This window comes from Anas platyrhynchos, chromosome 9 (genome assembly GCF_047663525.1).
Source record: "Anas platyrhynchos isolate ZD024472 breed Pekin duck chromosome 9, IASCAAS_PekinDuck_T2T, whole genome shotgun sequence".
NCBI lineage: Eukaryota > Metazoa > Chordata > Aves > Anseriformes > Anatidae > Anas > Anas platyrhynchos.
In genome coordinates, this window is record NC_092595.1 from 838,414 (window position 1) to 852,905 (window position 14,492).

Consider the following 14,492-nt stretch of genomic DNA (forward strand, 5'->3'; position numbering starts at 1 on the left):
TAACTTCCCTCCGTTACACACCTCTGAAGCTCTGGTTTCTGTTTCTGTTTGCTGTGAGACCCCTCTGCCTTCGTGTGCTTAGAGGCAGTTGTGAGCCAGGTGTGAAGGCTTTGATGCCAGTCATGGTGCAGTGATCATAAAAGGCACAGACAGGCAGTGTCACGGGTAACTAACCATGAACCTACACAAGAAATCAAGATTCAGGCTTCTACCACTAAAGCCCCAGAGCTGATTTCAGACTAAGAGGAACTGAGGTGTGCTTAGTTTTGTTCCAGAATGACCAAATTTACGCTTGTCCTAATGTAGTTGCTGAAGAATTGATGCCTGCGCTGTGCACGTAAGCAGAATTCCCTTTGCAGTAAGTGGGACTTAAAGTTTAAATCTATGCTCTGGTTCTGCAAAGAACGCTTCCCGCGGAAGCATAGTTTAAATGGTAGATGAATTTCTGCCTGCATTAACACTGGTGAGTTAGCTTTTTACATATGAACCCCACACTGAAACAGCACAATCATTCTAGGAGGTAAATGATGAAAAGCAGAGGACGTACACAGATCCGTACCCAAAGGATTTGAAGGAACCTATGAGGACAGCCCCTTGTAATGCAGACTAGCTGAGGGGAGGATAGAAAACTTCACCAATACAATTTAAATGTTTTATCCTAAACATTTTTAGCATATGTGTTTGCAGGAAATTGGTGTAGGGCTTTTTACCAACCCGGTCTAGTGGAAGGTGTGCATGCCCATGGCAGGGGGGTGGAATTAGAGGGGCTTTAAGGGTTTTTTCCAACCCAAACCAGTCGGTGAGCCTATGATTCTTTCTTAATGGTACAGTCCAGCATAGGATAAGTTAAATGGCACAGAAATCAGTTGCTTTGCTTGATGTAGTGGGCGGTAATGACTTTTTGGGTTCCAAAAATTCATTGCAGCCACTGAGGTATATCAGTCAAAGCTGTTTGCAAAGCTCCTTGGAGTCGATAGAAGGGCTGGGAGAGGAGGCTCCAGGTCAGGGCCGTATACTGGCCCCTATACCAGAATACATACTGAACTGCACATGTGATCAAAGTACCTTCTGTTGGTATTAAGCAGTTTCAGATTTGTTGGCAATGCTTAACCGATGTAGTTAGTAAACGACAAGAGTTTTCCAGCTTCCATTAAATCAACGAGGGTTGGATCATTTCTGGAAGTCATCGAACTGCTTTGAATCATGCCCTTAGAAACTCGGGTGATAATTCGTGTACATCAGAGCTCACCTGTACAGCCTGCCCCTGTTCTGACTCCAGCAAATCTGCTCTGAAAGCTGCAGGAACTTGCTTCGTAGTTCTTGATGCCTGACTTCAACTTTCTTGGCCACTGAAGTGTAGTGTATGTGCAACAAGCAGGGTAAGGGGCAGAGCAGTGAGGAACTGTCCGTGCCATTGCATCCCTGGAGGGGACCTGTTCTCTGGGTGCCAGGAGGTTTGCTCCCTGGGGCAGGCGGGCCTGTGTGGGAGAGGCTATAGCTGCAGCTGTGTAGGGAACGATGCTGTGGGGTGCTGCTTCACTCACATTCTTAGCTAAGGAGAAATGTGAAAAAGGGAGCTGAGATTCTATTCCCATCTCTGAACCCAGCAGGGCTCTTGAGGAAGGTTTAATTTGAATGTTTTAATCAAAAAAGTAGTTTCAGATTGGCCAAAACATGGTCAATTTACATCAGTCTTAAGTAGCTAGAACAAATAGCACTAAGTTTTATGTTGACGTAGATGAAGATGAGCATCCAATATTGTTCATTAAAAAAATGAACTGAGTAAACACTTTTTTGGCCTTATGACCCACCAAACATGACAGAATTTTGCCCTACATAATTCTGAAGATTTTGTCTTAAGTCATTTGCTTTTTTTTTTTTTTTTTTTTGTTCTTCTGGAACTACCAGTAAATGAAACAAAGTAGTAATTGGTTCTGTGTGTTGTGCTGCTGGCAGCCACGCGGGTGAACATTTGGCCCTGCAGCCTGCTGCTGTGCGTGCTCTGTCCCGTGGTCACGGTGAGCTGGCCAGGGCACAGAGCTCGTATGTGCAGCTGGAGGAAATCCTGCCCCAGTGCTCGTTCCCATCCCGTGCCACAGGCAGCCATCTCCTCGGTTGTGCCGATGCAGCCGGTCCTGGCTTGGGCGAGCCACCGGGTGCCTGAAGGGCTGCGGAGAAGAGCAGCCCTCCCGCAGAGGGGCACCTGCTGTACGGGCCCCGAGTGCACCCCAAAGATACTTCCCCAAAGAGATGTCTGCTCAGGCACTTCCCTCCTTGGGGCTTCGGGTGGGAGGCAGAAGCAGGGACCCCAGGATGCCAGGGAGGGAAGGACCGGGCACCGTCTCCGATTTTCTCCCAGCCAGGAGTGCTTGTGCTCTGCTGAGGTATTTTTCACTAGGGTTTTGTAGACTGGACAGAACAGACTGAAAGAAACAATATGAGAGGGAGAAGAGGAGAAACTGCTTAAAGCACCAGATAACTTAGAATATTTATCAAACCAGCTTTATTGCACTGCTGGAATAGTCTGTAAGGGAGGCTATCAGGAGTTAACTGAGCGCATCCTTGCATTAAAATTCTCCCCTGTGCTGCAAAACTAGGGAATGTTTGAAACTGGGCATTTATTATTCATGCTTTCCTATTAGTCAGTCAAAGCTTTTGAAGTCAGGATGAGTATTAAGGTCATAGCAAAAAGCTTGTTATGACTAGTAAGAGGGTCATACAGCAGAATGGCTTTGTATTTGCAAGTTATTGCACCCTAGCTAGGATCTTCATTGCTGGCTTCTGTTCATTTGTGCAGTTCCCGTTCAGAACTTGGGGCACTGGTTGTAACGCTGGTGGTGGTAACTCAGGCTACGGGTTTGAGCAGAAAAGCTTTATGGGGGTATTTCAAAGAATCATTACAAAAATCTGACTTGTTTGTAGTGTGTAGACCTAATTATGCAGGGGATGGCACAGTATTCCAGACGCAATGAAGCTTGTGCTACCTATAAATAGGGCACTTCTGTGGAGAGGCAGAACTCCAAGGTTCTTCTGTACAACCTCGTTAACACCCTAAGTGTCACAAGCAGGACTGAATGTTGCTCAGAGTCATTCATAGCCAAATTTTGCTCCATTCTTTAATCTTCTAAGTAGTCAATTGACTTCAGCAGTGGTTCACATATTGGGAAGTCAGGCAGGCTACCCTCCTTTTAACCTTTCTTTGTGAACATCCCCAGTCTTCTCTATGGCACAGAAACAGAGCAGTAATTAGAAAACAGAATTACTCCCTTTTTGTTGTAGCCTTACAGATACAGTGATGGCAGAATAACCTTGTCCCCAGCAGTAGTTCCACTGACTGACTTTTTCCCTGCATAGTTAAATGCTCCTCAGGTTGCTGCTCGTGCCCCCACAGTACTTGGCTCCAGCTGAACCAGCTCCCTGTGCCCCTGGGTATGTCCTGGAGCGGCGCTGCAGCAGCTCGTGGGGAGCCTGCTGGGGTCTGCTCCCATGCCCAGCTCACTCTCTGCTCCAGATTTCAGGGCTTATTTTAGTTTCTGCTGCATCGGGCACAGTTAGCGTTGTTAGTAAATGATATTTATTAAATAGAAAGTAAATCTTTTAGTAAAAAGGGTTGTTCTGAAACATCACTATTCAAACCAAAATAGAAACATCTGAATTGGCCTGGCAGAAGGCATTTTGCTATGTAACGTGAACAAACAACAGCTCAGTGACAAACGGGTACCTTGATGTCTCTAAAACACCACACTTTGCTGGCTGTGTGGTTGAAGGGAAGGGTTCCGAAGGTGCTGTCCTTTCAGCACTTTTGTATAGGCTAAGGAGGGTTGCAGGTTACGGGCACAAACTCTGGCAGCTTGAAATCTGTCCCATAAGGTAGAAAAAAAGCCAAACGAGTCCTCCTGGGCATTGCCGTGTGCTGCAGGGGCAACGTAGCTTTCCAGTCACTCCTCTGACGTGCAACCAGACAGGCAGACAGGCAGAATCATTCCTACTCCACCGACAGCTCACAGGGGTCACCCAGTTAAGACAAAAACACTGTATGCTGAAGTCACTTCTTTTTCTTTTCCTTTCCTTTTTTTTCCCCTATCTGTTACCTAAACGTTGGGCTCCAGACGGCAAGTAACAGATCAGTACAATCGTCTCACTACGCGGGGGCAGAGCGGCTCCCCGGGCAGCGCCGTGGCTGTCCTCGGCAGCTCAGGGGCCATGTCCCGGCCCCCTGGTCGCTGTGTGGCCAGCAGCAGCCTCACGCTGCCTCTCGGGGCAGCTCTGGGCAGCGATGGCCAAAGCGATGCTCGGCCCCTGCTCCGGCTGCTCGGCGTCGGGGCCCTGCAGGCGGCTGCAGCTGTGAGCGTGCCGTGTCTGAGCGACCCCGTTAGAGCCCCTACAAAGCTTGTGTCAGAGGGCAGAGCAACAACACAGAGGGCTGTGCAGTACAGCTACAGGAGCTGTCCTGGCCACGCTGAGGTTTCGGTCCCAGAGGCAGTGCAGCAGCACCCAGCTCGGCCGCCCTCCCTGCGCTGGACACTAGCTGTGCCGGATCACTGTGCTGTTGTGTGGTTTGATTGTGCTGACGGTTACGTGCCACTGTTCCCATAATAACAATTTTTCTTCTTTGTTCAAATGAAGTTTCTAATGACACGTGTGATGGGTTGTTTTAATTCTTTTCCCTTTCCAAATCCACCTTCCTGTTGCAATGCATGATGGGCAGGCTCAATATTGTGCATGACACCCGCTACAAGTGTTGGTAGGTGCCAGCTTTGTTTCTTGATTCTCTTAAACCTGTGGTGCAGCTCACGGACCCTCAAAATCCACTGCTAGATTTAACTTCAGCTCTCGTGCCAATCCATCTCCCTTAGCCTCCTGCACTAACACCTGTCAATTAAATGCAATTGTTTTATTTAATTGACACGGAAACGTAGATGTTGTTAATTTTGTACAGCAGTTGTTTGAATTGCACATTGTTCCTTGGTGGATTTTGATTGGACTATGAGTTCCAGTGTTTAGAAACTATCGTGTTAAGTAAAGACTGTACCTTTCTATAGCGACGTAGAAGTATACTGTCCTTCAACAAGATTAATTTTGGTTGCAGTAAATATCTGGGTTGAATTTTGTAAAGACAAAGCATTGTAAATATAAGGGCATTTTAAAATTCTTCTGTTGATTTTGGTATTGAAATGATTAAGCTTGTTTGTGTCGATTTTCTTGATTTGATGGTAACAAGCATTTTCCCCTTTTTTTTCTCTTTCATATCCCTCCCCTCTTTCTCCCTGGAATGTTGTCCTGCTTTGCACTGTGTTTGCATGTCACGCGCTGGCAATGATGTCTCGGGCTTTTTGCTGTGATAAATACCATGCTCAATTATCCTACCACATGTCGCTCTGGTTCCCATACTGCTACACTCTTCTGTATGTTTGCTTATATGATTTTCCTTCCGAAAGTTCCCATGGTGCACGGTGCTACGCCAGCCACTGTGTCTGCAGCAACAACATCTGCCACAAGTGTTCCCTTCGCTGCAACAGCCACAGCCAACCAGGTTTGCTAATTTACAGCTTTGTTCCTTACAGACAACTTGAAATTGGTGCTTTTAATGAGCATGGGGGTTTTGATTTTACCTCTTGTTGGCCTACACATTCTCTCTAAGATCTGCAGCACAGCTTAATAAGCCTCTATCCATGCTCAAAAGGTGCTGCAGTTCCATTTCTGATGCTAAAAATAATTGATAATAGAGTTTCTGACTCAGTCTTAACATTTATGGGCTGTGCTGCTTATTTCTGCTCTCAGAGATGTAAAGAGAAAAGGGATAATACACGGAACCCATGATTTGTTTCTATTTCTGTCCGCGAGCCTGCGGTTCCTTTTCACGCAGAAGTCCAATCAAAACCAGTAAAACTTTTGTGCAGAGGGATGGCAGGATCAGAATTTTAACAGTCTGAATTTAGCAGTCTGAACATGTTCTGACTCTCCTCAGCTCTTCCAAAAGCAAAACAAAAACATTTGAGCGTGGGCCACACAGAAGCGTGTTTTAAGCCTTTGTTTCCCCCTGTGATCCTACTAGGAGACAGCTCGCTGCCTTTTGCAGGAGACAAACCCCAGTTAACAAAATGCCCCTTAAAATCTGGTTTTATTCCTAAATAGCTGCCCCAATTATTTCCATGTTCGGATGTATTTTAGGGGAAAAAAAAAATAGTGCTTTACTAAATAGGTAATCAGAAGTCCTCCCAGAGAAGCCACAAGCTCTGCTCTAAAGATAAGCACCAGGGCCGGAGCCTGCAGTTCCCACACGTGCCAGCTGAAGCTGCTCCTGAGAGCGGCCCCATGATTTTAGCTAGCTGGGCTGTCACAAGTGCAGATTCCTGTAGTACATCTGGCTAAAAGGGCAACAACAAGAAGTTTTAAAAGACTATCATCTTCGTTTTAGAAAAACAAACGATTTTGCGAGTTTTACTAGAAATTGAGAAGTGCCTTCTGTCACCGTGTCAGTTCTGGTCTGAGATGCAGGTTTTGCTCCCGGCTCAGTGGGAACCCCACGTGCTTTTTAGAAGAGGGAACTAAGCACTACCTTTAGCATTTTGCAAGTGTGGCTCAGCATTTGTAATTAATTCTAGCACTAAAGGTCCAATTTCAAGGTAGGCTCGCCTGAGGTAGCCACAGCTCCGACTGAAGCCATGAGGGCTGCCCCCTCGAGCAGTTTTGAGGTCCCACGGTGCAGCCACCAGGTCTGCACCCGAGGTGAAGCAGTGGGTGCGTGCCCGTGTCCTGCTGCCCTGTGCCTCTGCGCCCAGGGGTGCTCGCAGCCCCGAGAGGGTTCCTCGTGCTCCCGCTGAGTTTGAGCCTTTCCACCCTCAGCTGTTGAGCACGACCATTTTGTAGCAGCCCAGCTGTACGCCCTTGGTTAACCTGTCTGCTTCCTGACCCCTCAGAAATATTACTCCAACCATCCCATTGCTGCAGGGATACAGGGGTGCGCACATCCCAAAAGGGCCTGGGTACTTCACAGGTCCAAACACACCTCAGCCCACTGTGCTAACCACGTAGTGCTGCTTGTGGGCAGTGTGTGCCGACTGCCCCCATCACTCCTGGATGTAACCAGCCTGAGAATTACTTCGTATTTTGGAAAGGCAGCTTAGAGGTGTGACTACCTCTGCGTACACGTCACCCTAGCAAACAAGCCCTTGTATCAAAGGATGCCAGTACTGTAATTTGCTGCCCTTAATTCGAGTTTTTCCCCTTACATTCTCCATAAGTCCACAGAGTAGCAAGAACCAGCCAAGCCGCAGAAAACCACCATTAGTTTTTACGAATCTTCTTTGTCCAAATTCCCATGCACTTTCCCAAATAGATTAGAGGGAAACTTTCTGTAGTAGAATCGGATCATTTCACGCATCCCCCTCCCAGAGCCTCATAACACACGGAGTAAAGTACTGCAGCCAAACCATATATACATATATAGCTCATATATGTATATGCCATGTGAGCGATGCTGACGTGACTTAATGCCACGCGACGCAATGTGCATGCATGCCGAAAGTCTTAAGATCTGGCCCTTCATCTTCATTGACTGGTGTTGAAGGTCCTTGGTATGTCTCGACAGCACTATCCCTGATGCTTCTACACAGTTGGGTGCACCAGCCTGTCCTGCAGCAGTAGACAAAAATGGTATGAGAAGCTTCATTCCCCTCGAAGCACGTTTCTGTACAAGTTGGCGATGTGGCAGGGATGTGCGAAGCTGGCAGGGGAGGAGAGGGCACAAAGGGAGGAGGAAACAAGAGCACGGCCTGCAGGTGGTGGAGCTGAGAGTGAGCCTCTCCACGCCTCTCCCTGTGCGGGTTGAGAGATGACTGTAGTACCCATTAGGAGAAAAAGGCTTTCCAAGTGCAGCAGCTGTTTGTGACGATCCGAAGCAGTTTGTGTCATGTGCCCAGGCATGTCTGCTGTACATGAGCGCATCTACTTGCTCCCTGCAGCTGGACTTCCTTGTCCTGTGCGCATTGCAAGATCATACACAGCTCTCCTGGTATTTGTGTGCGTTGGTGTTTTCCCTCGTTAAGGGCCTGACCTGTACGGTCTGCTTAGGCTCCCTCGCACTGACATTAGTCTGTGTGCCACACACCAGAGGGGTGCAAGACTGGGACCCAAAAATGAGGTGCAGAATAGTTCTGTTATTTGTACTGCTTGTCATCTGCTGTGATTTTTATTAAAAAAAAAAAAATAAAAAAAAAAAAGGGAAATGGGACACTTCCAGAGAGCCATGTAGTGAATTCTGTTTCTGCAGGCTGAGATTTTGAGAAGTGTTCCCCTGCTTCGGGCACTGCTCGCCCCTCAGCTGCTGAGCCGTGGTGCCCCAGGCGCTGTGCGCAGCCCTTCCCTGCGGGGGGGTTCCCCAGCCATGAGCATCCAGCTCAGGGCATCTTAGGTTTGGCACTCAAAAAACAAGACCAGGAAAGCAGTGAACACTTCACAAAATCAGACTGAAGCCAGGCTGTTGTAGGATTTATCATTCTAAACGCTACGCTGAAAGCACAGAATTTTGTGTAGGCCAACAAAAAGGGCTATTTTCAATTACTGCACTGCATGACTTTTATAGATTGTAACTTCTCTTATTTCCTGAACGACCAATAATATTTGTATTTGTCAGTAGTACTTAACACAATGTCTGCCAGTTTTAAGTTGCCATTGTAGCACTTCAGTTGCCGTTTAACTTATAGTTACAATATAAAATCCACCAACTCACAGCTGAACCTCACTGTTCCAAACTGTTCTGTTCTGTAGCAAACTGCTGTGTCTGGGTTGGCTCATTGCACGTGTTATTCATTGTTTAAATTTTTTACCTATAGATACCCATAATATCTGCCGAACATCTGACTAGCCACAAGTATGTTACACAGATGTAGACATTTTGTCATCAAACAGTAAGTTTCCGACACGTTGTTGCTTGCAGTTTTCGTTCTTACTGTGTGTGCATAACTTGTCTTTTTCCAGGGAGAGCATGTTTTTATTTTCTTTCAAAGAAAGCTGATGAGATACGGGTGGGGGAAGAGGCTGAGCTCCCCCTGGCACAAATTCCTCTGAAAGGAGAGCCCGTAGGTAGCAGCGCCCACGTTAGCTGGCCTCTGGGACCAGGTGCCGTGTGTGTATCTACAGAAAGGCCGTGTTACACGTCCGGGTGTGCTTCTGAGCACCGAGACTCTAATTAGAGCCTTGCCTCTTGTTTACAAAGGGTGATGGCTCCAGCCACTAAAGTGAGCCAGGGCTGGCAGCTCTAGGTGAGAGGTGGTTAATGCTAAGCCTGAAAGAACTAATTTTAAATCTCCAAATTTGGGAAGCCAGCATCTGTGAAACTGCAGGGTTAGTCAGCAAGCTGAAGCCTGGTTTCCTCTGAGCAGAGCGTCAGATACGGATGCGTTATGTGCAGTTTGTTTCTGGCGTAGGTTACATGGCAAAGGGAGGTCACAGCACGCTCAGGTCACGCTCGCACCGTGTTGGGCTGAGCTGTGGCTGCAGGCAGGGCACGTCAGCGTTCGTACCGCAGCCTTTCTTCCTGCAGAGCTTGAAGGTCAGCGTGCCGAAGCTTGAGAGATTTTTTCCCCTGTATCTTCCTGCGAGTAAATTGTAGTTTCCAAACTCTCACTAATTTGCATGTTGTAATTAAGACCATCAGCAACACATCACCTCCTCTGGGATACCCTGTGATTTGTATTACCCTTCTCTCTCCTGTGCTCCATTTCTGCTGTGTTTTTCATTGAATGGCTTGATGACCGTAATGGAATTATTACTTAAGGTGAATATTAACCGATCTGCCACAGTGGGTTTATGACGATCATTATTCCTTTCAGCCAAGCAGAAACATTTTTTAACTGCTTAAGTGCTCAGGTGGGATGCCTCTCTGCAGGCTGTGCTTGTTACCAAACTTCCCTCTGCAGACAGCTGGCAATAAAAGCGCTCCTGTTCCAGAGCCCACCCTGCAGTGCAGGAGGAATTCCTCCCTAGAGGTGTGTCCCATGCAGTAGTCAACAGAGACCAGAGAAATAGCCACCCGAGAGGGGCGGTTCAGGAAGGAGGGCCCAGACTTCCAAAGGAGTTCAGGTGCCTCTCAAACAGAGGTTGGGCTCCCAGATTGTACAGGGGCAAAGGCAACAGGACCTGGGGAGAGCGAGGAGCACCTGGCTGCTCGGGCAGTGCTCACGCAACATTTTTGGGGGGATCTCTGCTTTCTGGGATCTGGGCTTTGGTGTCTACAAAACTCCCCCCAGATTCTGATCCAGCAGCTGTAGGCTCAGGAACACCAGGAGGCCAGTTTTTTGTGTGCTTTTATCACTGCAAATTTTGTGTGTAAAGTGAGCCTTTGCTGCAAGAGCATATTGAAGGCAAATCCGGAAGGTTTTGGGATGCACGCTTCCCCAGTATTTAGTGGCAGATTTCCCTTTCATTGCAAATACAAAGTTTGGGCTCATGTGGTGCTAAAAAAAAAAAATCTGAAAGTGTTGAAAATGATTTATCTTTCTTCCTTTCCAGATCATAACTAAGGAGAAAAGGACAGTGTGTTTGGGTTGAGAAAAGGACAAGTTCATTAGCCATAATGTAAATACCGTCAAGCAACACTCGGAAACTCCCTCAGCAGTAAGACATCCACACATTGCATGTTAACGAGATGAAACAAGAACTTGGAAATCCACTGCACACTGTTGCCTATATACTTTGTACATTTAATTGATATTCGTGCTGAGGTGATCTTATTGTCTAAAAACTACAACATCGTCTATCTTTTCTAGCACAGAAGTATGCATATGTATTTGGATATGCATATGTAGTCTATTTCCTACATAATCATGTATGTCACCTTGAAAAGACAGACTATGGTGTAACCATAAATCTATTATGTATTGGTACGTCTGTAGACCAAGATATAATTTTTTAAAGTAAGTTTATTTCTTTCAAGGTTTACAAATAACAAAGGTGCACCTTGTATTTAAAATTGCCATTATAGATGAGAGCGTGCATGCACAGTAATTTTTGTTTAAGAGTAATATTTTTAATGTAATAGATTGTAAGAAGTGGTAAGAGAGGTATCTGACAGAGATGAATGTGCCAAGCAAAACCACAACTGTGTATATTTTAAAGCACATCAATGGCTTTAAGTACCATGTTGTTAAGGATTTTCATGAAGTGCCATAGACTGTACATCAGATTAGAGTATTATTTCTGCAGTGTTATTTTCAGAACCACATTTTCACTTACTTTACTAGTACTAATCAGTCAAAGGGCACCATTCTGTTTCAAAACCAAAGCTGTCTCAGAAATGGCCAATTACTCCTTACAGTAACGTTAGACAGCACAAGAGAGATATTCTAGCCGTACAACTTAACCCATACTGGACATATATATAAACTATTTTAAGGCATTATAGTGTAATATTTATGCGTATTTTACTGTATAACATGATATATGAAAGGGAAAAGCCATTTCTGAGACACAGTAACACATGTTTGAGGAACTTCTTTTGCTTCTATTTATAGCCTCTGTCGAAAGTCAAAAGGACTATAAATGCTTTGCAGAGATGGGTTTCACTTTTACTTCATCAAAGTCACGCATTAAATAGTGACTCTAAACAAAGACGAAAGAAGCACTGACATCAGATGCATGACAAACCAAAATATGAAAAAATGGAGATGTTAATTAGCATAGAAATTGGGTGGGTTAAATACTCGGGTGAGTTTTATATGTGACTTTTTTTGTTCAGATTAACTGCTTATAGCCTTAGAAAGCCTTTACAAAATAAAAACAAAAAAATAGATGTGCATTCAAGTTCTAAGAATGGATTCATCCAAAGGAATTCCTTTTTGTGGTTTGGATGTTGCAGCTAGTAAAGGATATTTTTGCTCTGTTCAGCAAAGTGCTGAAGTGGGGGCCAGGTCACTGGTAGCATAGCGTGGAGTGGAAGAAGCGCGAGTTCGGTTGTAGAACTCGCCATACTTCCAAGTTTACTGCAAGTTTTTATGCTTGAGAGAGATGCTTTATAGTATAAGAATGATGTGTTGATTTTACTGATTGTACTGTACATCTATTAAAGCCTTAGATTATTACATTACGGGTTAAAACCCATACCAATGTAATTTCAATCGTGTTAAGAAAGTATAGGTGACTTCACATGTTATTGTAGTTACTTAACATTATAGAATATTACTTATTTTTTTCTTGTTAAAAGTGTAGTTTTTATTTCTTACATTTATTAGATTGTTTTCATTTTCTATTACCAGTTGAATACCATTTCAGTTTATAGAATTTTGTTTTATTAGAGTTTACTGATGAATTTTTCAAAATACAAAAAAAAAAGTAGTGTTCTTCATAACATACTCAGTTTTGAATTTACATGTAGTGTCATATGAATATTCGTATTATTGTTGACTAAATGATTTATATTTTACTGATTTAATATTACAATGTAAGAATGTCAGTCATTGTTAGTTCTTGTCTAGTTTTCATTAAAAGAACAAAGATCTTTTATATGGATATCTTATAATTATATAATCATTGCTAAGTAAGAAGTTAAGTTGTTGCTATCGCAACAATCCTGGCAGACAATTGAGTAATATTTTGATGATTTATTTTGTTTGTAATTAGTTATTATGAGAAAATCTAGTTCCTAGATATTAGAATAAAATTTATTTTCTACTGTATCCATTTCAAATGTTAAAATATTGTTTAAATATTTTTTGAAATCCCTGAATATCAGGCCTTGTTATAAATAAGCTGCATAATCAATAGATCAAGGGACGTTTTGTTGATAATCCAAATACTCAAAGTTTACGTAACAAGAATTATAGTGTGTGTGTGCAAACTCTTGAGGGTTGATTATGCTGCAGTTTAGCATGTGGGAACGTATAGAGAGAAGGTTGACTTTTTGCACTTCTGTATATAGTCAAAAAAGAGAGAAACCTGTATAATAGTAAGATCTTATTTTGAATAAAAATGTCTATAATTACAAGGAGTTTTGTTAAGGCTAATAAAATGACAGGCTGAACAAAATTGCTTGCAAAAGTGGCACAGAGTTAGCACTCCATACCCCTTCAAAAAAGTTGCTTTGCTTTATGTGGACAGCTTGTAGTTTGCCAGGATTTTTTCAGCTGGAAAGATATGCCATCCTTCCAAGATCTCATGACTGACAAAAGCTCCACTGGTTCAAATCTGCCTGAAAATCATTAATAAAAAAAAAAGAAAAAAAAAAGAAAAAAAAAGAAAAAAAAAGCAGGTACTTCAAACCATCAAGGTGAAATCATGGATCAAATATTCCGTACATTATTCAAAAACTACTGCATGTTTAAAGTATCAAAAATATATTAAAGGTATATACTATTCAAACCAGTTTCTGACAATTTCAGTGGTTTATTGTTCACAAAAAAGATTCTTCAAAACAAATACTGACTTTCACAAAAAAGTTGAATCATGAACAGGCAAACCAAACAGCACACCGTAGCTGTAGTTGTTATGTGATTATTTTTTATTGCTGTAGTGGTCCTGTTCTTTTAGCAGGTGAAAAAAAAAAACAGAAAAAAAAAAAAAGAAATTTTACAGTTTTAATGGAAAGCATTCAAGACGCCTTGTCATTATTTATGCCAAAGCTGGAAAGAAGAAGCGATCGGGCCATTCCTTTATCTGATCTCTCCAGTACTCATACTGAATAACGAATAAGTTGCACTTATTTGCAACCCCGCAACTTTCATCTGCTGAAAGGACAGATGTGCTTGGTTTTACTATTATGTAATCACAGACTTACTTTTGCTTGTAGTTGCTCCAAATTATGTACTCTGTCCTGGGCTGCAATTTGTTTTTATGCTTATTTTATTATTACTGCTATAGTTGACCTTGCTGTATGGAAAAATAAAGTGAAATTGCCCTAATAAAAGTTCTCTTTCTTAATTACGTTTTTCTATATCACGTTGAAAACCACAGCACCTCCTTTTGTGTACATTTTCACTTTACTGTGTATTTGTGTGACTGCAGGGACATTATTTGTGGGGAAAAAGGCCAAATGCTGACACCGGGGGTTTCTCTTTTGCAGCACGTGCTGTGATAAATGTACAGACTGCGTGTTGGGAATGGTAAGTACAGAGGGCGTTATTATACCAAACATAGAGGGTAAATGTAGAGAAAGGGGACAGCGTGGATCAGAGCAGCCTCTGGGCTGCACGTCCCAGACGGGAGCAGCACACGGTGCCCTGGGCACGCACCCAGCCCTGGCACAGCGGAGCCGAGCAGCCGGGGCCGACGTTAGAGGGAGCCCGACCACGCCGCCTGCCTGCGCTCGGCTCCTTCCCATAAAAAACTCATCAGAGCTGTGACTGAAAAAATCACAAATTCAAAAAGCTAACCCTGAGTGCATGCCTTGGCCTCTGGCACACACAGCAGCCGATTCTCACGAAGGCTGCCCTGTGTTAGGTGTTAGCAAAGCTGGGGAGCAGCTCACAGAAAAGGCATTTAGAGGTGTGCTGTGCATG

The 14,492-nt window shown here is 44.0% G+C and overlaps 1 protein-coding gene across 18 annotated transcripts in view; it reads left to right on the plus strand.

The window, feature by feature from the left end:
* Window positions 1–13,914, plus strand: part of MBNL1 (muscleblind like splicing regulator 1) — a 65,506-nt gene extending 51,592 nt beyond the window's left edge. For 10 of the 18 annotated variants that reach the window (XM_027464637.3, XM_027464626.3, XM_027464638.3 and 7 more), the window contains 4 exons: window positions 4,709–4,744; window positions 5,439–5,533; window positions 8,835–8,909; window positions 10,513–13,914. In XM_027464637.3, coding sequence (XP_027320438.1) covers window positions 4,709–4,744; window positions 5,439–5,533; window positions 8,835–8,891 — 188 coding nt within the window. In that variant the 3' untranslated portion in view covers window positions 8,892–8,909; window positions 10,513–13,914. The remainder of the gene's footprint in view (window positions 1–4,708; window positions 4,745–5,438; window positions 5,534–8,834; window positions 8,910–10,512) is intronic. The other 8 variants (XM_072042670.1, XM_072042660.1, XM_072042662.1 and 5 more) reach the window with 4 other exon arrangements.
* The last annotated feature ends 578 nt before the right edge of the window (window positions 13,915–14,492 follow it).